General features: G+C 42.9%; 1 protein-coding gene and 1 non-coding gene across 15 annotated transcripts in view; both read left to right on the top strand.

Annotated features, from left to right (window-relative positions):
- The window catches only part of CAST (calpastatin), a 111,238-nt gene that overhangs the window by 51,967 nt on the left and 36,911 nt on the right, over nucleotides 1-22,360 (top strand). For 9 of the 14 annotated variants that reach the window (XM_045999846.1, XM_045999845.1, XM_045999844.1 and 6 more), the window contains 9 exons: nucleotides 5,925-5,984; nucleotides 9,972-10,037; nucleotides 10,645-10,686; nucleotides 12,274-12,330; nucleotides 12,712-12,822; nucleotides 14,063-14,146; nucleotides 18,157-18,225; nucleotides 19,901-19,999; nucleotides 21,824-21,904. In XM_045999846.1, coding sequence (XP_045855802.1) covers nucleotides 5,925-5,984; nucleotides 9,972-10,037; nucleotides 10,645-10,686; nucleotides 12,274-12,330; nucleotides 12,712-12,822; nucleotides 14,063-14,146; nucleotides 18,157-18,225; nucleotides 19,901-19,999; nucleotides 21,824-21,904 — 669 coding nt within the window. The remainder of the gene's footprint in view (nucleotides 1-5,924; nucleotides 5,985-9,971; nucleotides 10,038-10,644; nucleotides 10,687-12,273; nucleotides 12,331-12,711; nucleotides 12,823-14,062; nucleotides 14,147-18,156; nucleotides 18,226-19,900; nucleotides 20,000-21,823; nucleotides 21,905-22,360) is intronic. The other 5 variants (XM_045999850.1, XM_045999849.1, XM_045999852.1 and 2 more) reach the window with 1 other exon arrangement.
- Nucleotides 21,150-21,254, top strand: LOC123939485. The gene has a single exon (XR_006817866.1). It is a non-coding gene; the product is annotated as a U6 spliceosomal RNA (small nuclear RNA).

The raw sequence follows: 22,360 nt of genomic DNA, 5'->3' as shown, positions 1-22,360 counted from the left end.
CAGGGCCAGATGCCTTCCCTGCATTATGTCATGTGGCCCTTAGAGCAACATGCCAGACGCAGGTGGTTTTACTCCCATTTTACAGCTGTGGGAATGGAGGCCAAGGAGGTTAATGTGGATTAATAAGTGCTAGGGCAGGGAGTTAAACCCGCACCGGTCTTTCTCGACGTCCTTATTTTCGGGCTAACTAATGTAGTCTGGTGATAAGGTAGGGCTGCCTGAAAGGAATAGAAAATTGTTCACATAATGAGTGGTAAAGTCCTGGGAAGAATCAGCTTTCTGAGGGAGCAACAGTGTGAGAGAAGGCAGAGGGCCCGTGACTGAGGTTGAAATAGAAGAATGGAGCAATCAGAAGGGGCTTCCAGAGGGAAGCGGGTTCAGAGAGTGGGAGAGAGAGCACGGAGTTGCTCTGGCACAGCAACCACGAGGGAGAGGATGGCCAGGGATTGAAAAGGGAACTGTGGACGGGTCAGCCAGTGGAAGAGGCATGTGCAGACATGTGGCAGGTGTTCTAGGAAGGCTCCATAGCAGAGGCGGCCGGATGTGGGAAGGGTGATTTGTGCTGCGGGTGGGAGGACCTGGAGATGGTGCCTGTGAGGGCGGGGACAGGAAGATGGGTTGGGCTCAGGAGCACTCGCTGACTCATCTGCTGGCCGGCTGGCTGGTTGTCCCACGCCAGCCTGGGCTGGGAAGAGAGCAAGGTGAGGTCGAATGACGGGAGGGAAGGTAAGGCAGACTCCCTCCCTCAAGCCAGCTGGCAGCACTGGCAGAGAACTGAAAGACTTCCGGCACCCCCAGGCAAGGGAGGGGACTCTTTTTGTGGTAGGTAGGTGAGGAGCTGAGGAAGTAATTTTTTTCCGTCAGCCAGCTTTAATGGCAACAGAATGGATGAGCAAATCCTCGAGGACCCAGACCCTCCTAAGAGATCTCTTAACTGACCCAGTCGGGCCCATTCAGCAGGGCGTGTGGGTGAGCTCACAACCCCCTGTGGTCACATCCAGCACCACACGATGGTTGAGCTCGGTCTTCACTAGACACCCTTCAGAATCAAGAAAAAGCCATGCACAGAACGGTGCTGTGGGTAAGAGTGGGGTCCGCCGATGAGTGTACCTGACGTCTGTTCTTCTCAAGGGGTGCCCTCTAGGGGAGGAGCAGTTCCTGCGGCAGTGACGCGGTTGCCTGACTGTAGAAGGTGCTGGAATGGACGCGGAAGATGCCCATGGGGACTGCTTGGAGTGGCAGTAATGCCAGAGTCTCTAATGCTGGGACTGGGAGCTAGCGAGATACACCTGAAAGGAAGGGTATATAGGGCGGGGTAGTTTGCGAAGAGAAACACACCAACCAGCAGCATGTGTGTGAATGAACTAGAAAGGGAGCCGTGAGGGAGGTGAGCTCTGAGAAGGGGACGGCTGGCTGGCTGGCTGGCTGGCAGGCACTGCTGTTCTGTGTTGGGAGCTGGGGAGGGATCGGAGCATGGGGTCTTTAGAGGCAAGAGAAAGGATTCCTGTATGATGCAGTGGGCGGCAGGCGTTCCCACTGGTTCTAATTTGGATGTGGGTGCGAGCGTCATGCAGGAAGATTAATCTGTCCGGAATGGCTAAGAGAGCTGAAAGGCTGGACTTCACGAGACTTTTGCAAAATGTACGTGAAAAAGGGAAGCAGTTTCTTTTTTGTTGGGTTGGTTGAAGTTTTTATTTGAATTGCGGTTAGTTAATGTATAATGTAATTTTGGTTTCAGGAGTAGAATTTAGTGATTCATCGCTTCGATGTAACAGGTGGTGCTCATCACAAGTGCCCTCCTTAAAACCCGTCACCTGTTTAACCCATCCCCCCACCTCCCCTCTAGCAACCCTCAGTTCTCTGTAGTTAGGAGTCTGTTTTATGGTTTGCCTTTTTTTTTTTTTTTAGCCCCTTATAGTCATCCATTTCCCTTCTTAAATTCTGCATATGGGTGAAATCATGTCTTTCTCTGAGTTAGTTCTCTTGTGGATACCTCTGGTTGCATCTACATCGTTGCAAATGGCAAGGTTTCATTCTTTTGATGGCTGAGTAATATTCCATTGTGTATGTATACCACATATTTATCCATTCATCAGCTGATGGACATTTGGAAGGAAAGGAGTTTCTATTTTCCAAGGGTCTTAAAAGCATACCATCTTCTCCCCCTAACTGTAATCGTTTACTGGAGTAAATGTCCAAATTTCTCACTGTCACAACTAAACAAATTTAAAGAGATCGCGTTGAGTAATGTCATATTGATTAAGCACAGGATTAAATATTCTTTTCTAGGTTGCAGTTGCTCTCTCTTAACAGCATTGGTTTATTTTAATGCAACTCGACAATACAGGAAGATTGTTTGAGGTGGGCCTGAAGCTTAAAACTCGGAAGCTTGTTTTGTTCCATGGGATTGTTTTCCAGCTGTTAGAGCACTTCATTTGTAACCTAAAGCTGCAGCGGGTTATCTTTCCGGACTCTGAACTCCTTGGAGGCATAGCTGGTGTTTTCTTCATTGTGTATACTCAGCCCCCAGCTCATTGCTTTTGAAATAGCAATTGTCGAATGGGCCAGTGGAGTCTGATTATAATGTATTTTTTCTCTGTTCTTTGTTACCCTGATAGCTACTTTGATTTGAGTTTCTAATTGACAAATAACTCTCTGGGTGTGAAAAGAATTGCTTGGGTCATTAGGGAGGGAGACACTGTTACAGCCGCACTTCGCTTTCATGGACAGCACTAATCCTACAGAAATACTTTGGTATGTGTGAGCACTGATGGTTGTGTTTTAAAATTGTTTGCCCCTCGATATTAACCGGACCGCCTGCACGGTGGGTCCTGCAGCAGAGAATCAGTGAGGTGGAAGTCAGGTGGCCTAGGTCCCAGCCCAGGGGACCTGGACTCAGGGCATTCCCCGCCCCTTCTCCCCTCTTCCCCCCAACCCCCAGCCTTTGCCTGGGTGATGTGATGCTCCCTCATCCTTTAATCTCCAATCACTTCCTCAGCATCACCTGTCCCGACTGTGTCATGAACTAACTCTGGTTGCCAGGTCTCTATTTGCATGGACGTCTGTGGTTTTCCTTTATAGCGCTTACCACGAGTAATTATTGCAGTGATTATTCTATGAATGGCCTCTCTGATGAGGCTGAAAGTTCCACAATGGTGGGAACATGTCTAGCAATTTCACCACTGTGTTACTGTCCCCTGACGTAGTACCTGGCATAGACCGCGTGCTGGATAAGTAAATACTTGTGGAGCTGTGAACTGTGGAAAATTTGACAGGGCACTTAACCTCTATGAGATAGCACTCTGTCTAGCTGTTTAAAAACCTATCAAAGTCTTATCTTTTAAAGTTCTTCCATTCAGAGCTTTGTGGATAAACTCTTCAAAAAGTTTTAACTATCAGTTATTCACACCAATGTTTATATAGTCAAATAGTACAGAAGATTTAAAATGAAAATATATTCAATCCCTCACTAGAGATAACAGATATTAAAAATGCTCTGTCTTTATAAATAGAATAAAATATAACATGCCATGGTTCGCCGGGAATTGAATGGGTTCACAATAGGGTGGGATTATGTTCCTTACTTTACGATCCCATGAAGTAGCTTTCCTGTTTCAGTTCAGAGCATTTAGTGGCTTTATGATGGGCTAGAACTTCCATGGTGGGATCTCTGCTGAGAACAGGTATGGCCAAGGCCTTCAGCTGCATTCCCATGATTACCTCTCCACGCTTACTGATGGCTACCCATGTTGATTTTATTGTTCTCAGGTGGGGGGGGGGGAGCTTTGAAAGTATAGGCTTTGAGGATCACATCCAGCTGTTGCTTAATAAAGTCGTAAGGCAAATTGGAAACTCCAAGACTATGTGACTTCAGGAATGTTTCAATAAACCTAGAGGTTTAGAAATAATGTTTACCTAAAGATTTGCAGATGAAATGCACTTTTAAAAAAAGATTATTTTAGAGAGGGAGGAGAGGCAGAGGGAGAGAATCTCAAGCAGACTTCCTGCTGAGCTCAGAGCCTGACCTGGGGGTTGGGGGAGGTGCTGATCTCACCACCCATGAAATCATGACCCTGAGATCATGACCTGAGCTGAAACCAAGAGTCAGAGCATAACCAACTGAGCCACCCAAGCGCCCCTAAAAAGCACTTTTACGTAGAGTGTTTGGTCTTTGTTTTTATGTGATTGAAGGAAATCATTGAAGGAATGGACTGTGGCAAATGGGTATGTTAATTCTCACAAATAAAAACATCTCAAGGAAAAATGAATACCCATATATTTGTCCATTAATTTGATGGGAAAATTCACCTTGGTACATCTCGCTCTTTATCCCAAAGAGAATGTGAGAGAGAGTGCACCGTGCCTGCTACAGTGACCAGGTTTGGTATATTTTGGAGTGGGGGGGTGCCCAGTTGGTGCCTAAGGGTGCTCAGGAATAAAGTTCATATGTTTTGTTTGAAATATCAACATACTGGGGCACCTGGGTGGCTCAGTTGGGTGTCTGCCTTTGGCTGGGGTCATGATCCCAGAGTCCTGGGATTGAACCCCACATTGGAAGCCTGCTTCTCCCTCTCCTCCCTGCTCATGTTCTCTCTCACTGTCTCTGTTGCTATCTGTCTCTCTCTCAAATAAATAAAGTCTTAGAAAAAAAATCAGTATAATAAAACTTTGGGCTTTTCATCTGTAAATTTACTAATAGCACCAACATGTTCTACATTCAGTACATCTGTGGGGAAGGTGATTTTTTTCCTGGGCCAGGAGCTACAGTAGGTCCATACAGTCCCCTGAGCGGGTGATCTCTGGGATCTAAGGGACCAGCTGGGTTGGGCTTATCCTGTCCAGGGACTGAGCTTCTGAAATGGCTCTGGGCCAGACTTCAGAGACAGGCTCTGGGTATTACTGGCAGGTCCGCAGCTGTTTACTGACAGCCGGTTACTTAAGGCAACTTCTGCCAGATGGAATCCCTAAGCTCTAAAACCTAACAGACTCAAATATTAAGGAGGTTTAAATGAGCCTAGGCTGGAATTCCCCAAAGGTATTGATAGATTTATTATTGACCAGGGTAATGCAAGTTGCTGGCTAGGATGGTATTCCGTACCATGCAAGTGCCCATGTGCATATCCCGCTGCTCGGTGATTAGATTGCAGGGTCTAGTTCCACCGCCCCCCTTGCATCCCTAGGAGTGTATCATGAAACTTCAGTTACTGTTCATCACCTCTTGCCCGCCAGGAGGAGCCTGGATGAGATCCATAATAATAGCAGCATCCCCCTTTGCAACCCCCTCCCACTTTCTGCTCCTTACGTGACACTGAAAGGACAATTCTGATCCTCCTCAGTCTGTTTTCCAGCCCTACATCCTGCTCTTCTGTCTTGTACAATATTTTAGGAATAATGCATTAGTAATTTAAGAAGCACCTACAAATATGGCAGACATTTTATTATCTCAAATACTTAAAATCCTGCAAAAGAGATGGTATTGGCCTCATGTTATATAGCTGGGAAACTAAGGCTGAAAGTCACAGAGATAGTAATTGGCAGAGCTCATGTTTGAACAAAATTTTGTCAAGTTTTCAAGTCTCTGTTCTTTCGGAAAGTAATACAAGACTCGAAATATTTACTGAGTGTTTATGTACCAGGTAGTAAGAACCTTCCAAGATGGTTCTCTATTAAAGAAAAATTGAGAAAGGGGAAACTATAAAGATCAGAAAATGGCCCAGGATTATTTAATAAGTAGTACACTCAAAATTTGAACCCGTCTGATCTGGTTATAAAGGCTTTTGCCCATACCTACTGGGCTTGTGTGGGAGTAGTCCTCTAGAAGAGGTAAAACCAAGGCAGAGTTAAGAACAAATATTAAGAGGAGCCGAAAGACAAAGTATTTGTACGTGAACTAGAATCACACTTTCTGCTTCTTTACTTTCTAGGCGTCAACTTCTTCCGCCTCCACCAGCAAGTCGTCCAGTATGAATCCCACGAAAGCCAAGGTATGAAGAGTCTTCGCGGGTGTGCTGGGGTGATTATTTCCTAAAGTGATTATTTTGTAAAGCAAAAACACATGTAGACTAACTGACAAATGAGTTCTGTGTCCTAACAAGCTTAAGTTACAGAAGGAAAATGGGGCGCCTGGGTGGCTCAGTGGATTAAGCCGCTGCCTTCGGCTCAGGTCATGATCTCAGGGTCCTGGGATCGAGCCCCGCATCGGGCTCTCTGCTCCGCGGGGAGCCTGCTTCCCCCTCTCTCTCTGCTTGCCTCTCTGCCTACTTGTGATCTCTCTCTCTGTCAAATAAATAAATAATCATTTAAAAAAAAAGTTACAGAAGGAAACATTTTCTTCATGATTAGAGGGATCTTTGGAAACTCACCTTGGCTTTTAATATTTGCTTCAATGTCCTCTGTACACTCCTGTGTTGTTTCAGAGTACCTAGAAAAGAGTAGTCATCCAGAGATGGTTTTTTTCAGGTCCTAGACTTGATGGAGTTTTTAAATTATTAGATGATCTAAGTGCATTTCTGTGGATCTAGTGAAGAATAGGAATTATTAACTTCTGAATAAGATGGTTTTGTTATTCTGACCATTTAAAATGAAATGTAAGAAAGAAAGTTTACACTAAGTTTAAGTGACAAGTGACACATCGATGCTGTTATTTTGAATGCTTAAGTTTCTTCATGAAATTTCAGTCATGTAGGACATCGTCTTATTGATAAACCTTTGAGATCTATTTGAGATTTATTCTAAAAATGATTTCTTGGCATTTGAGAAGAAACAATAAAAGAATGGGGTCCAGTGTCGTGGTCGCACAGAATAAACCTAGTTCTGAAGAGGAAGCTGCCTCAACCTTCCACCTTCATTAGCTTGTCTCAGGCTGTTTCTCGGGACTATTCTGGGGTGGAGAATTAAAGCAGGGATATTATCCAGACGCTCTCATCTAATTTTTATGAGCCATTATTCTTGGGTGTTTTTAAGAGCTAACCCAGCTCTGTTACTTAGTTGCCCTTGTTTAAAATCACTGACATGATTTTTCGGTCTTACTGCTTTGCTATCCCGGTAGGATCCTATGCCATAATTTGGTGTTGGCACTGTAATTTCGTGCTGCCGAGAGATCTTCTGGTCTCACGTTGAACTGTTTTTAAAGGATATTGCTGATATCTTGAAATACACTGTTCAGTCTCTTCTGTTATCTAGCATTCATTTTGATTTAAAGTTTTTAATCTAAAATTGTTATTTAGTATTTTACATGAACTTTTTGTTTTCGGAGTATACATGACCTGATCCTTAATTCATCTGTTCATTGTCACGACTTTCTTAGACCAAATTTAATCTTAAAATATTCTTTAAAAATCTGATCTCAGTCTTGAGACTATTGGAGAAGCATCAGCCAAAATCAAATTATCCTTGACTCAGAGTCCGTGAAAAGTACAAAAAGGAGAGCCACAAATCTAGGATTTCCTCTTTATTATTGGAGTTCTCGTTTAACCCATTGCTCGGCTCTGCTCCTTTGTCCCTGACTCTGCTCAAGGACCAATGCTTATTTCAAGTGTGTCCTGTTGCCTAGAGCAAGTGTCCACAGACCCTTCAGCTATTGCTGAGCATTAATCATGAGAACTCCTGGCAGTCCTGCAGAAGAGGGAGAAGAAAGTGGGAGGAAAGAGGGAGGGACAAAACTAAGTGTCTTGAGGATGAAATATCACCAGTGGCCATCTCAGGACCACCTTTGACATCAGCTGTCTTTTTTGGGGTGGCTCTCACTCACACTGTTCTCTTTAATTAGATTCATGTGCTTCTGGTGTATAGGTCATAACATTCACACTAGCCTCTCTTGAAGATTTTTGTGAACTTGAACGGATTTCTTCAAATAGTTTCAGCTTTTAGGAAAAAGATACTAATTCAAGATAATAACTTATACCAAATCCTTGTCTTGGTCTACATCTTTCAAATAAAAGCCTACCTACCTCTGAAAGGGGGGTCATTCTGAACTAAGTTCTGTCCCTCTTGCCCTGGCACCTTAGAACTGGTGGTCACGCTGCTGTGCTTAAGATGGAAGGTCCAGTCATTTCTACTCAGGGCACGATCCCTGTAAGACTAAATAGTGGGAACCACGCAGCCCCACGGCCTGGTTTGGGATCTCCTTTCCCACCAGCCTCCGTGTTTGGAAACTCCTCTTTGCTCTGGTTTCCCTATTCGTACAGTTTGGATAATAGCACCTGTTTCACAAGGCTGTGTAAGGAAACAAACACGTAAGGGTATTTGATAGTGCCTAGCAGGTGCCTAGCAGGAGCAGGCTAGTCCTGGGGAGACAATGCAGCACAGTGACTGTGCTCACAAAACCCCAGCTCCTCCCTGGGAGTCCGTGGGGAATTATTTCACTTCTGGGGGCCTCATTTTCTCATCCATGAAGTGGGTAGATAATGTTGTTGGTGGTGATGATGATGATGATGATGATGATGGTGGTGATGATACTGGTCTCATAGAATTCTTATGAGGACTGAGTGAGTTGGCACATGTGAAGTTTAGAACAATCCCTGATACTAAGAAGTAATAAACATTGGTTATCATTGTCATCGCTATTACGTTAAGCCCCACCACCTTCAGCAAAAATAAATTTAGGTAATGTATTAGCGACTCCTAGTAAAAATATGCCTTATTATAAGTTGCTTGCATGTGTGAGTGTGAATTTGTAATTGGTTTGTAGAGTTCTTCCATGCAAAATCTTGACTACCAAATTACATAGTAGAACCTATTAATAGATCCAAGCCACTACAATACCAGCTGGCTTATTTTCCTTCTTAATCATTTAATAAATGGCATTTGCATAAAATCAGAAAGCATAGTAGCAGATACAGAAACTAATTAACAAAGATCCAGTTTGAAAGGATCCAAAATTTAAAATTTCTTTGAAAGGGTTCTGTGACTGTGAACTTTGTTTTCCCCTTCCCAAAACAATACATGTGTCGGTATAATGAGGGTCCATTATGGGAGGAACGTTTGTCTCTTCATGGCTGAAGCACATGGCATGGTAAATTAAGAAGCTATTTGGTGTGTGTGTGTTTTTTTTTTTTTTTTTTTAGATAATAGAATTAAAGATAGTTCATGTTAATACCACCAAATAGAAGGGAATGAAAGGGTGGGAAGTATTGGGCGTAATTTTTAATCTTTTACTCTGAAAAGCTCAAAAATGTTTAATCCAGTTTTCATATCTTGCCTGTACCGAGCAAACATGTATGTACTTAAGGAATTGTATTTTTTTATATAGATGACCTTTGGTTGGCTAAAACTGTGTGAAATACTCCAGTAGAGGGCCCAAGTCACAGCCAGCTCTTTTTCCCCCCCCCCTCAATAGAGAGCAAGTGCAAACTGGGGGAGGGGCATTGGGAAAGGCAGAAAAAGAATCTCAAGCAGGCTCCATATTCAGTGCAGAGCCTGATGTGGGGCTCGATCCCAGGACCCTGAGCTCATGACCTGAGTTGAAATCAAGTGTCTGAAGCTTAACTGACCTAAGCCACTAAACCAGCTCTTCTGAAGCAGTCCCAGAAATTTAGATTATATTGTGCAATAAAAACCAATGCACGAGTCACAGAATTGTAATACCCTGTGGACAAAATTTCAGAAAAGTTTTGACAGCACTTGTGACTGTTGATTTGTTCGTAACCAAATGTTAGAGATACAGTTGGGAAAAAATGGCCCAAGCAGCCTATACGCAGAGAAGGGGAAGGAAAGGGATCAGAAGTTAGTTTTACTAAGGGCAGTCTTGCAGATTCTTACCACGGAAATAAAGTAAATCCAAACTACAGTATTTGCTGAGCCTTTAGAATTTCTGTGTGTGCAACTTCCCGGGGTCACATGCATGGGCATGGCAGAGATGCTGTAGTTGAGTGAAAGGGGACTTGAGAGAAACATATAGCCCTATGATACATGTGACCTATTCGATTGTCCAATAAAATAAAATCACACTTGGGGCTGTGCTCTTGTATTAGGCTATTCCAGTCAGCAAACAGACAGAACGACAGCATTCTCCTGACAAGAAAAGACACAGAAAACAGGTGATGTGGTTCACGGTACTAGGGGACATGTCTGTCTGCTAATGGCCACTTCAGCGGCTCAGCACGCACTAATAGTGGCAGTTCCAGATCTCCCGTACTCTCACACCTGTCACAGACTTTCTGGTCGACCTTCATGACCCATCGCTGATATTCCGGCACTAAAACTTAATGTCACTGCTTTCTACAGCTCTTGGCTCTGTCACCATCCTGTTGTTTCACGCTGGCAGCCAGAACCCGTGGTATTTCACTCAGAGATCGGTTGTTGCCTTTCAAGGATGAGGATTTGTATTTTATTTTGCTTATGTATTAGCTATAATGTTCATGGTAATAAATATTTACATATGTTCGATACACATAACAAAAGTGAGATGTAAACTGCTCTGAAGGGAAGAACAGGATATCTGAGTGCGTAAGTGTTTATCTAAAGAGTAAAATTCCAAGCAAAGTATAGTAAACTTAACTCCTAAAGTTTATATTTACATCAAAGCCATCTCCTCTGAGCTTTCTTAGTTGAAGAAGATCTATGGTAAACCTTGTAAACTATGTCTGTTTTTCCTTTCTTCCTTAATTCCTTTCCTCTCTCCTTTCTGTATTTTGCGGAGTTTAGGCTGCAAAAACAGAAACCGAAAAGAAGTCACAGTCAACTAAGGTAAGTGATTTAAGTCAACTAGTGAGTCATTTGGGTTCTTTCTAATAACAGTGAAAAACCAATTTCCTCTGTTGGTGCTACTGAATGGGGAAAGGAATTTTTCTCAGCTAATTTAACCAATTTTGGATTACCTTTTAATTGATGAATGATTATACAGCGCATAAGTAAATAATTATAATAAATATATATATTGTTAAAATGAATATTTTATACATGAAAACAGTATATTTCAAGAAGGCGTTTTGTTCAAATCTAGATTTTTGTTATAGGTGAAGTAACTATTAAAAAACTGTAGCAGCAAAGAAGAAAGGAAAAAGAGTAATGAGCATCCAATTACTCTAAAGATGGGACATCAATAGTAAATGTGTCTTTTGAACCCAGCGCCTACCTGATTTACAGATGAGTCTTTCCTAAGAGGCCTGTAGGTTTATCTGAACAGTCTTATCTCAGTTTGTGGAACTAGTTATCAGTTTCTCAGGAGGCAGCTCTGACTTTCCCTTGGGAATGGCTTTCCTGACTCATGGCTGTCTAGACTGACAGCCAGTCTATATCCATGTGGAAAGGGACCCCAGGGTATCTGCAGGCAGGGCAAATGTTTCTCTTTCATAAGATGCTACACATTATTTCTTTTAAGCAAGTGTGCTTAAGCAAATACTCAGATAAGAGTGCAAGTTTTCCTGTGGGAAAGCACAGAGATACTTTAAGTGGAGGCAAAGGTGAGGTTATCTGGGTAGAAGGTAAGGCTTATCTGATTTTATGTAGGACCTCTGGATTGCTCATCCCCTCAGGATGATAATTCCATAGTCCACTGTAGAGGAGGAATTCAACAGCGACCTGGAAATTGTCCACTATTCCATATTTAAATGTTTTGACTGTTTATATAATCTCAAGAGAACTGGGTTTCTGGTGTTAACTCCTTCTCTTGTTGTAATATAGAAAAGACTGTGTAAATCATTAAATTACAATGTTTATCTCCTATGAAGGCAGATTTTTAAAAGAACTTCTAGGCCTGGGTAGCTCAGTGGGTTAAAGCCTCTGCCTTTGGCTCAGGTCATGATCCCAGTGTCCTGGGATCAAGCCCCGAATCTGGCTCTCTGCTCATCGGGAAGCCTGCTTCCTACTCTTTCTTTGCCTGCTTCTCTGCATACTTGCTGCCTACTTGTGATAAATAAATAAATAAAATGTTGAAAAAAAAAGTTAAAAAAAAGAAATGAAAGAACTTCTAGAGTGGGATTCCGTATCAGCAGATTCAGAGGTCCTGGTGCTAATGTGACAGCTCTGTGTTTAGACCTGCAGTTATCAAATGATCTGTATGGATTGTAAAACACAGCCAGTAAGTTAGAGTTACATACCTAGTTGAAAAATTTTTCTCAATGAAATACTAAATTTTTCATTACTCTTAACGTTGTCATTATCAGACTGTTGGGAGGATAACTATTGACAGGTAGCACATGTGTATTTCTCTAAGTGGCCCTTTCCTAAGAGGGGCAGAAAGGTCTAACTGGGATTTTTGTTCTTGAGCCTGTTTGGAAATAATAAAAGAAAGACCTCCAATGTAATTGAGATTTTATCTTTTGAAATTAACAGCCGTCTGTGGTTCATGAGAAAAAAACCCAAGAAGTAAAGCCAAAGGAACACAAAGAGGTAAATGATCATCCTTGGGACTTGATAATTGGTGAAGCCTTTTTTGTATGGGCGGGATCGAATTCTGAACTGTCATTTGCGTTTGTTTTTCTGGCTATAATGGCACCACCATGTGGCAGTAGGAGGATTTGCAGTTTACTAATGGAAGGAAGGATATGTATTTCAGATTTTGTACCTAAAGTAATCACGCTTAAGCCACATGAATTGATATCAGTGCAATTCAGAACTCCACAGAACACAACTGTTAGGAACACTTGGCATCACACAGAGAAAAGCATTGGTATTTTTCGTCTTGTTAACAGTGGGGTGTGTGTGGGTGTGTGTGTGTGTGTGTGTGTGTGTGTGTGTGTGTCCGTTTGTCTGTCTGTCTGTGTGTTTCAGCCAAAAAGCCTGCCCAAGCACGCATCAGATACAGAAAGCAAGCATGTTCATAAAGAAGCAGTGTCCAGATCAAGTGAACAGCCGACATCTGAGAAATCCACACACCCAAAGGTAAGTAAGTTGGATTGCTAAGAAAACACTACCATCAACTAGTGAATAAGATGCAGGTCCTCCATCTACATAGACCTGTGTCGATGAATGTGTGAAGCTATGCTGAATGTACTCTGTACCGCAATGATTTGGGGCTATCATTTGGCTGGTTTTACAAATAGCCTTGTGGAAACTTGGCCCTAAGAAGTACATCAGATGGGTTGTGGGGACGTTCATTCCAGCTTCTACTGCCCAGAGGTGCCCAGTCATGACTGCAAGGCAGCAGGCTCTGGTGTCTCAAAGATAGGAAGCACGGGAGTGCTCACCTCCTGGACCTTTCTCCTTAGGGTTATAAAGAGCACACACGATCTGCCTGATCTGCTCTTTACGTGGAAGTCTGAGAGAGGTGCTGAGAATTTTGTCAGAGAAGAGATGAATTTATAGAGCCATAAAGAGATTCCATATTTGCCCAGCTCATGGAGGTCAGCCGTTAGAAGAATAAACATTTACGGGAAGAACTCTTCAATCAAGGACTCTTGGAAGATGTCAAGTAGGCCTGCTTCACAGTGCACTTGAAAGAAAAGGGTCCATGTTTCTGGCCCACCAGCTGAATGCAGCCGTTATGTGTTTTGTTCAAATCTATTTTGTTTGGCTTACAATATTATTATTTTTTTTTGAAGATTTTATTTATTTATTTGACAGAGAGAGAGAGATCACAAGGAGGCAGAGAGGCAGGCAGAGAGAGAGAGGAGGAAGCAGGCTCCCCGCTGAGCAGAGAGCCGGATGCGGGACTCGATCCCAGGACCCCGAGACCATGACCCGAGCCAAAGGCAGAGGCTTAACGCACTGAGCCACCCAGGCGCCCCTGGCTTACAATATTACTAAAATTATTTTTAATAAGCTGCCAACAATTCAGGTCACAATGTTTCACATAAAATCCAAATTGCCAGCTTCTCTTCAAAAATCAGGTTTTATAGCAACAACTGACGGGAGCTTTGTACCTGCTATCTGTGGTCCAGTTTATCTCAGCCCCTGCCTGGCCCGCTCACCTCTCCCTGCACCTGCACAGACTCTGTCCGCTCTGGAGTGCGGCCTCCCGAGGGGCCCAGTGCTGTGTCACGTGCCGTAGGATCTGGTAACCCTCCCTCTGCCAGACGTCCGTCCCGGTGAACTGGCTCAGTAGAGATCCTCGCAATGTGTGGTCTTGAACATAGTCATTCAGAGATACTTAGTTCTGTTCGTCCTTTCTCCCCACCTGTAGACTAAATCACAGGATGCGATTTCTGCCCGCGGGGAGCCCGTTGTTGCTGGTGCAGCTGTGGCATCTGCCACACCGGCGAAACAGGTGAGCGCACACGGGCGACAGAACGCGTCCGCGGGCCTCGCCGCCTGCGGGGTCTGCTCCGCGAGAAGCGCGTGCTCGCCCACGGCCCCTTCCAGCCTGGTCTTTACATCTGCTTCTCAGGGACCGCTCTGGGTGGTGTTGCTACCACACTCAAATAACCAGCATTTGGGAAAACCAAACACTGCTCTTATGTGGAATTTAGTAAAGAAGGGGACCCGTCTAAGGGTTATAGAATGATTGAAGAATTCATACGTTCAAGAAATACATGTGGAACACCTGCCGTGGAGAAGACATGGTATCAGGACCAAGAGAAATGAAAATATGAGGTGACCCAGATCCTTCTCTCAAGATTTATAGCTTTGAAATAAAGCACATAAAATTGGAATATTTGAGCACTTCTCTCAGCTGCCACCAGGGACAGCACCTGTATTGACAGGAGTAGGTCATCAACAGTCCTGACCTCTGCATGAGTTGATAGGGGAGGTTTTGGAAGGAGACATTTCAGCCCTCTCAGGAGACAGGATGTGTGTCCCTTTGCCTCATGATGGGTGAGTCTTGCTTAGATCATTTGAGGAGCTCCTGCAGATGGGAGCCCGGAAATGTAAGATGAGAAGTCCTCTGCTGTGTCTGCCCATAGCAAGACAGACTGTAATTAGTTTAGATGTAATCGTGTCTCTCTAGAAATGCTACCTGTCTCTCTGGAAGCCACAAGCAAGTAATGGCAGCAATAATAAGATGGAAATGAAACTTTTTCAAAAAGTTGCATTTATTTATCTGTTTTCCTGCTTTTCAAAACAGGAAAGGTATCCCCCTGCAGGCTAAGTGGTGAGGAAAGTCATAGTTTAAAAGTATGGCACCTCTCCCGGAAACATCACTTTTTCCTCAGATCTTGAAAAGGAAGAGTAATGCAGATATTCTGTGGAATGATACGAAACTTACATGAATCTTTAAATGAAAATATTCAAATTTTTTTAAAAGATTTTACTTATTTATTTGACAGACAGAGATCACAAGTAGGCAGCAAGGCAGGCAGAGAGAGAGGGGGAAGCAGGCTCCCCGCTGAGCAGAGAGCCCAATGCGGGGCTTGATCCCAGGGTCCTGGGATCATGACCTGAGCCAAAGGCAGAGGCTTTAACCCACCGAACCACCTAGGCACTCCAATACTCATTAAATTAAAAAAAAAAAGAGTTTTTTCTTCCAGCAGACCACTTGTATATGACCTTGATTAATTATTTCTCTTTTTTTTAAGACTTTTTAAATTTATTTGACAAAGATCACAGGTAAGCAGAGAGACAGGCAGAGAGAGAGGGGGAAGCAGGCTCCCCGCTGAGCAGAGAGCCCGATGTGGGGCTTGATCCCAGGATCCTGAGATCATGACCTGAGCCAAAGGCAGAGGCTTTAACCCACTGAACCACCCAGGCGCCCCTGTATATGACCTTGAGACTCGCACTCCCATCCATACTCTGGGGTGTATGGTGTTGTTGTGGTGTTGGTGTGTGGTGTTGATGAGGGGTACTTATATGAAATGGTTTGAAAAAATGGATAGATGTAAGACAGAGGATTAGATTTGTTTGAAAAGCCTTAAAAATGTCATCAATCTGAAATTTTGTGCTAGGTATAAAGTAGCCAGGGAAAAAGTGAAAGCTAAATAGTAAAATAAGAGGCTTAGGTGGAAGTCTGGTGTGCATTGACTTGGAGCAAAGCATTTCACTTTCCTTTGCCTCTGATTTGTCCCCCATAAAATGGGATTAATCAGATCTTCCTTTTGGAGAGTGAGGGGTATGTACTGAGTTTAAAGCACTATGGTGTGACCACAGGACACCCTAGCTGCAGGCTAGCTCGTGCAAGGGCAGGAAGAAGATTGAATCCCCAGGGACTGCATTCCAAGGCAGATTAAGACAGGCCCCTACAAGGAGCTCTTGGGTTGGGACCCGGTGGAGGGAATCTTTCAGTTTGCAGGAATCCACGGGACTCTGAGTAGATCAATTTGAGTTGGGCACGAAGGATGGCTAGGATTGCGGGCTTAGAAATGCATGGGAGTGGAAAAGTGTGAGGTGTGTTCTGGGTACAGAGTGCATTCCACTGTGGGTGGGGCACCAGGGAGGTGAGCAGTGGGACTGTAGGACCAGAAAGACAGGTCCCCGCACAGCTGGGGAATGCTGAGAGCAGTTTACAGGGGTGGTAGCTTTTTAACGTGGAAGGTTGGAGAGCAGACAAATGATGGGAGTGCACCCAGCTATAGGATTGGGCAACCGCAGTGGGTGGATGGAATGGGAACAGAGACCAGAAAGCTCTCCACAGACTGCTGCCCTGGTCCTGAGGAGTCCTAATTTAGTGTAACTTAGAGCCGGGATAGAATGAGGTAGTGGGAATGTAGAATGTAGGAGGCATTGCCAAGGGAAAATCTTGAGGTTTTGGAAAATGATAGCCTGTGGTAGGCAGTGGTAACGTCAACTCTGAGATAATCTGGGGCTTCAGGGTCTGAATGAACTAGGGTAGGTAACTCTAAGGTGAGGCAAAGGAAGAGGGGGCTCTGTCAGGTTCCTGCAAGCCCAAGACCTGCTCCGATGCTGAGGGTGAATGCCTTCCTAAATTGTGAGCTGGTCCCTAGTTACCACTGACCGGTGGACAGAGTTGAGAGGTTGAGCATGAAAAGTGGTCTGAGTTTGGACAGGCTGATTTGGAATGTTGGAGAGAGAAGTGTAGTGAGGCAGTTGAAACGCATGTGGTTTTGAACTCCAGGAGAATGGAGAGAGTAAGCAGAAGGAGGTTGGGGGAGAAGGAACAGATAGGAAGGAATATCTACATAGGGTTATGGTTGAATCCTGGAAGTGGATTCGGTTGCCCAGACTCAGCCTCTGACCCTCTGGCCCCCATGGTGTTCTTGATAATTGCAGTCATCACTCAGTTAGCCCTGAATTATACAACATGTACCTAGGTGGTGCTTAACACGTGCCGAGCACCGGCTCTCATACTTTAGTAGATGGGTTTCTCCAGTCCTCACAAGGCCCCAAGATAGATCGTGCAGCGCCTGTCATGCATGATGGTCCTGAGCTACAGAAGAGGTTGAGCTGCCTGAGGACTCATGCAGCCAGTGCATGGGAGCTGGTGGGCTCTCCAGCCCTGTGCTCTGCTGCCCGCATTCCGGAGACCTCCAAGTGCAATGGTGTCGTGCTATCTTCAGCCTGACCTTTTCACCCGTCTAGTTCCCGCCAGTCCCCGCAAGCATTCGGCGCTGACCCCAGAGAATGATTTCGCTTAAGACCCCAAGTGCAAGGCAGAAACATGCACAGTGGGTAGGGCTGGGGGCAAAGCAGAAGAGGTGGCGGAGACCGGATGGCACAGATGCCAGGGGAGGGCTGGGATGATCTTGGCCGCAGCTGCCGTGAGAGAGGAGTCGGGAGAGGGGTGCTTCCTGAGGTCAGACTTCAGAGACGATTCTGTCTGGGGGAAGCATGGAGATGGCGGATCGGAGGGTTATTAGCAATGTTTGAAAGAGCAACTGAAACAGTGCTGGGAAGGAAATTCATTGTAGGGAGATGAAAAAAGGAGTGTGTGATGAAATGCTAAAGCCAGGAGTGTGGCGGTCTTACTGTGTGCAGGCACAGACTGAAAGAGCAACGGGGAAGTGGCCACTTCAAGAAAAAAGTCCTGAGTGCTGCAGGCTGACTGTGGGCCCCTGGAGGGCAACCAGGAGCTGGGAGGAAAGAGACGGCAGTTCTGGATTCAAGCCTTGGTCTCTCCTTTACTGTGTGACCTGAGAAAAATTACTTAACCTCTCTGAGTCTTGCTCTCCACATCAATAAATGAAATTAGCGTTATTTACACTGCCCTAATCGAGGAGAGAATGCATGCAACGTGTTATCTGGCACGGAGCAAGTGTTCAGTATATGATCGACGCTACTGATACTTTGAATTTAATTGAATTATTTCATAATTTGATTTGAATTTGTTAAATTATTGAATGAAGATATGTGAGGAGTTTTTATTTCTTTCTAAAACCCCACCAGAAAAAAGAAAAGAAATCGTCAACGTCAGCTGTACCAGTTGAATCCAAACCGAGTAAACCATCTGGGAAGGTAGGAAGATAGCAGTGCGTTTCTGCATAAGACACTTATTTATTCAGGGTCTCTATAGTGGTTCTTGATCTGATTTTTTTTTTTTCAAGGGCAAACCATATGAAGTGGGATTTACTTAAAGACCTTTTTAATGAATTATTGCTGTAAGCTGAAAGTGTGATGGGGGGGTATGTTTGTAGCATTTTTTATATTCTAACCCTCTGTTCTGACAGCTCGATTACATCCTATGAAGTTTACATTCCATTTTCTCTCTTGGAAATTTAACTTCTTTAACCAGAGGTGTCCCTAAAGAGTATAAGGCACTTCTTCATTCTGAAATTCCCAAATGAATCGGTCTAAAGCTAAGAGGTCCCAAATTATATGATATGATCAGGGGAGTTCCTTAAATTGTTGTGGGAATATGGTGTTGAAGGGGAAAAAAATTAATCATTTTTTAATCTGAGTTAAAGTAAATAAAGGGTCTTTCCCAGAATTCTTGTTTTCTCTTTTAAATACAGCATACTCTTCACACTGAATCATTTTTAACCTCAGAGATAGGATGGAGGCACTCTTTCATTCATTATACTGATTAAAGCACATAGCAGCAGAGTAAATTGTCACTTCTTATAAGCTTAACATCCGTTTCGCATAATTTGCTTTGTAAACATCCTCAGGCAAGCAAGTGAACAAAAAACCCACAAATGAATGAAAGAACACAGGCCATCCATTTTTTAAATGGATGTTTAATGGATGTCTGTTTGGAAGAGGAGCTATATAGAGATTTTGTTGGAGTTCTTTGTCAATATGTAACTGAAAAACTGCTGATAAGCGATAAATATCAAGCCATTTCTCCTATTGCATACAGTAACATCGTTATTCTTTGTGTTTTGTTCTTTTTTTTTTTTTAAACTGTCATTACATTGGACTGGCAGCTTTAACAAACCATCCATTTGTTCATGTTGTTAATGCCATTAGACTTACTGAAGTTGTGATTTTTTTTTTTTTAAGGGGCTGAAGGGCAGAGGGAGAGAGAATCTTCTTTTTCTTAAAGATTTTATTTATTTATTTGACAGACAGAGATCACAAGTAGGCAGAGAGGTAGGCAGAGAGAGAGAGAGAGAGAAGAGGAAGCAGGTTCCTAAGCAGACACCCTGATGCAGGGCTTGATCCCAGGACATTGGGATCATGACACAAACTGAAGGCAGAGGCTTTAACCCACTGAGCCGCCTAGGTGCCCCAGGGGAGAGAGAATCTTAAGCAGGCTTCCTGCCCAGGGTGGAGCCTTACACAGGGCTGAATCCCATAACCCTGAGATCGAGACTGGAGCCAAAATCAAGAGTCAGACACCCAACCGACTGAGCCACCCAGGTGCCCCTGAAGTTATGATTCTTACCTGAACATGGCTTTCTGTCCTTCCAATCTACAATGTGTACTCTGGAACCTTATGTAATAAAGTCAATCAGAGACCAAATTTTGACTATTTTGATGTATGAAGAACCTTTCATGTTTGGTGTTTTTCTGTACAGAATGTTTGTTTTATTGTTTCTGGTTTTTTGTTTTTTTGTTTTGGTTTCTTCTTTTTTTTGTTGTTGTTTTGGGGTTTTTTTGGTTTTGGTTTCTTTTTTTTTTTTTAAACATCAGAAGTGAAATATGTATTGCAAATAGCATTTAAATGCCTTCTTCCTTTCTTTTCTAGTCAGACATGGATGCTGCTTTGGATGACTTAGTAGATACCCTAGGAGGACCTGCAGAAACTGAAGAAGATAACACAGTGTATACTGGACCTGAAATTTCAGTACGTGATTTTGATATCTGTAAAGATTCATACTTATTGGGTAGAGAAGCAAGTAAGTTCATGGCCATGAGGCACCAAAGAATACCTAATGTTCTGTTGCTTGGAGAGGAACAGAATGGTGTCACTGTCAATACTGACTAAAAGTGCTGGGCATGGAAATGGTTTGTTCTATGGTAGCTCTACTGTTAACATTGATTCAGCAAACACTGACTGATTGTCCATGTTGTGACTGGCACTGGGATACACCTTCTCAGGTCACAAAGATTTTTCTGACCTTGAGATTTAAGTTTACTGGACCTGAACTTCTTTTGATTTTCAGATACTTCCCATTCGATGACTTGAACTTACTTTGACTTCTAGAAATTTACCACCCTCCGCTCATCCCCATTCCTAACTCCTAAAAAGCGAAAAGATTACACGTCCCTTGATATTAAAGAGATTATAAAGATATGCCGTAGACTGGAGGAAAATACTTGCAACAGAATTGACAAAGGATTTGTTTCTAGAATTTATGAAGAATTTTTAAATGAAAAAGACAACCCATTAGAAAACAGAGGAAAACTTGTTTGGCTAATAAGGCAGAGAAATTCTGTAGTAAGTAGAGAAATGATACTAAGATATGGAGAGAGCATTGCATACTCCTCGGATTGGCCCAAGTGTGGAAGTCTGACAACTCGGGTGGGGCTAGGGGTCTTGAAGATGTGCTTATTACCCTTCGGCTGGCAGTTCCACCTTGAGAGCGGTGCTCCTCTCCCATCAATATATTCATGTTTTTTTTAAAATTTAGATTAAATTTAAATTAGATTAAAATTTAAAATTTAAATTTTAAATTTTTTAAATTTAGAAAATATAGTGGGGCTTGTGAGATAGCTACAAGGACTCCCAGTGTATCTGTTTGCTAGGGCTGCCATAGCTCAGTCCGCAGTTTTCCCTGGAGGGGGCCTTGCCCGTGTATTCCAGGAGTTACAAGACCAGATGGAACATTCAGAAAGGATTTTGGTCAACATAACATAGTGGAACACTTTATAGCGGTTAAAATGAATTATACCTATATCAACATGGATACATTACAGAAATATAATTTTGAATAAAAATACAGAATATCTAGAATATGATGCCATTTGTTTAACATTTGAAAGGATGCAAAGCAGTGCTTAGTAGCAGCCCATATGCTAAAAATGGAATGATACAGAGAAGTTTAGCATGGCCCCTCTGTAAGGATGACATCCAAATTAGTAAAGCATTCTATATTTTTTCAATTAAAAAAAAAAAAAGGCAAAGTAATGCTCTATGTTGTTTGTGGATACCTGCATAGGGAATAACTGTTTTACAGTGTGCTCAGTTTTAAGTCCATACCTGTAATAAAGTTCTGGATGGTGACTGTCTCTGGCTGACAAGAAAGGTGAATGAGATTATAGCTAGTTAAACAGGATACATTATCCAGTCCTTTTTCTCTTAGAAATTACACCGAAAGACTTGGGTATTAGGTTATAGAGAAATGTATTATTACCTGTAACTTGCATATCTTGGTAAATAAACAATGAAAAACATTTTAAAATAAAATGTGTTTTAATATAAGACTCAAATTTAATATAGTGGCTTGAATATTTTCTGGTATGACATATGGGTTAAGCTGATTAAATAAAGTGTTGTATAAACTGAGAATTTCAGTGTTGTGTAAAGCGTTGGCTTTTTAATGGTTTACATTTCATTTCTGTAGCTCCATAAATCACTAACGGGAACAGTACTTTGGTTGCTGAATATGCATATAACATTCTCAGCTAATTAATTATATAATATCCCTGTGCGTGGTTTTTATTGCAGGATCCAATGACTTCTACCTACATAGAGGAATTAGGTAAAAGAGAAGTTACACTTCCTCCAAAATACAGGGAACTTTTGGCAGTAAGTTAAATAATCATTTACTTTTACTTTACTGTGTGCTTTTTGGAACATAATCATTATCCCATCAATATATTCATATTTTTTTAAAATTTAGATTAAATTTAAATTAGATTAAAATTTAAAATTTAAATTTTAAATTTCTTAAATTTAGAAAATATAGTGGGGCTTCTGAGATAGCTACAAGGACTCCCAGTGCATCTGTTTGCTAGGGCTGCCATAGCTCAGTCCACAGGCTGGGTGGCTTGCAACATAGAAATACATCGTCTTACAGTCAGGGAAGCTAGAAGACTGGAGTGGGTGTGGGCAGCCTGGGTGTGAAGGAAGGAGTTGAGGCCTCCCTCCTTGGTTTGTACGTGGGCCATTTTTCCTCAGCATCTTTGGGGCCATGTTTCCCCACTTCGATATGACAGCAGGCCTATGGAATTAGTGCCCATCCTAATGTTCTCGTTTAACCTT

This window comes from Meles meles, chromosome 3, assembly GCF_922984935.1.
Source record: "Meles meles chromosome 3, mMelMel3.1 paternal haplotype, whole genome shotgun sequence".
NCBI classification, from domain to species: domain Eukaryota; kingdom Metazoa; phylum Chordata; class Mammalia; order Carnivora; family Mustelidae; genus Meles; species Meles meles.
Note: the sequence above shows the minus strand (reverse complement) of the source record. Positions and strands in the feature narration are given on the sequence as shown.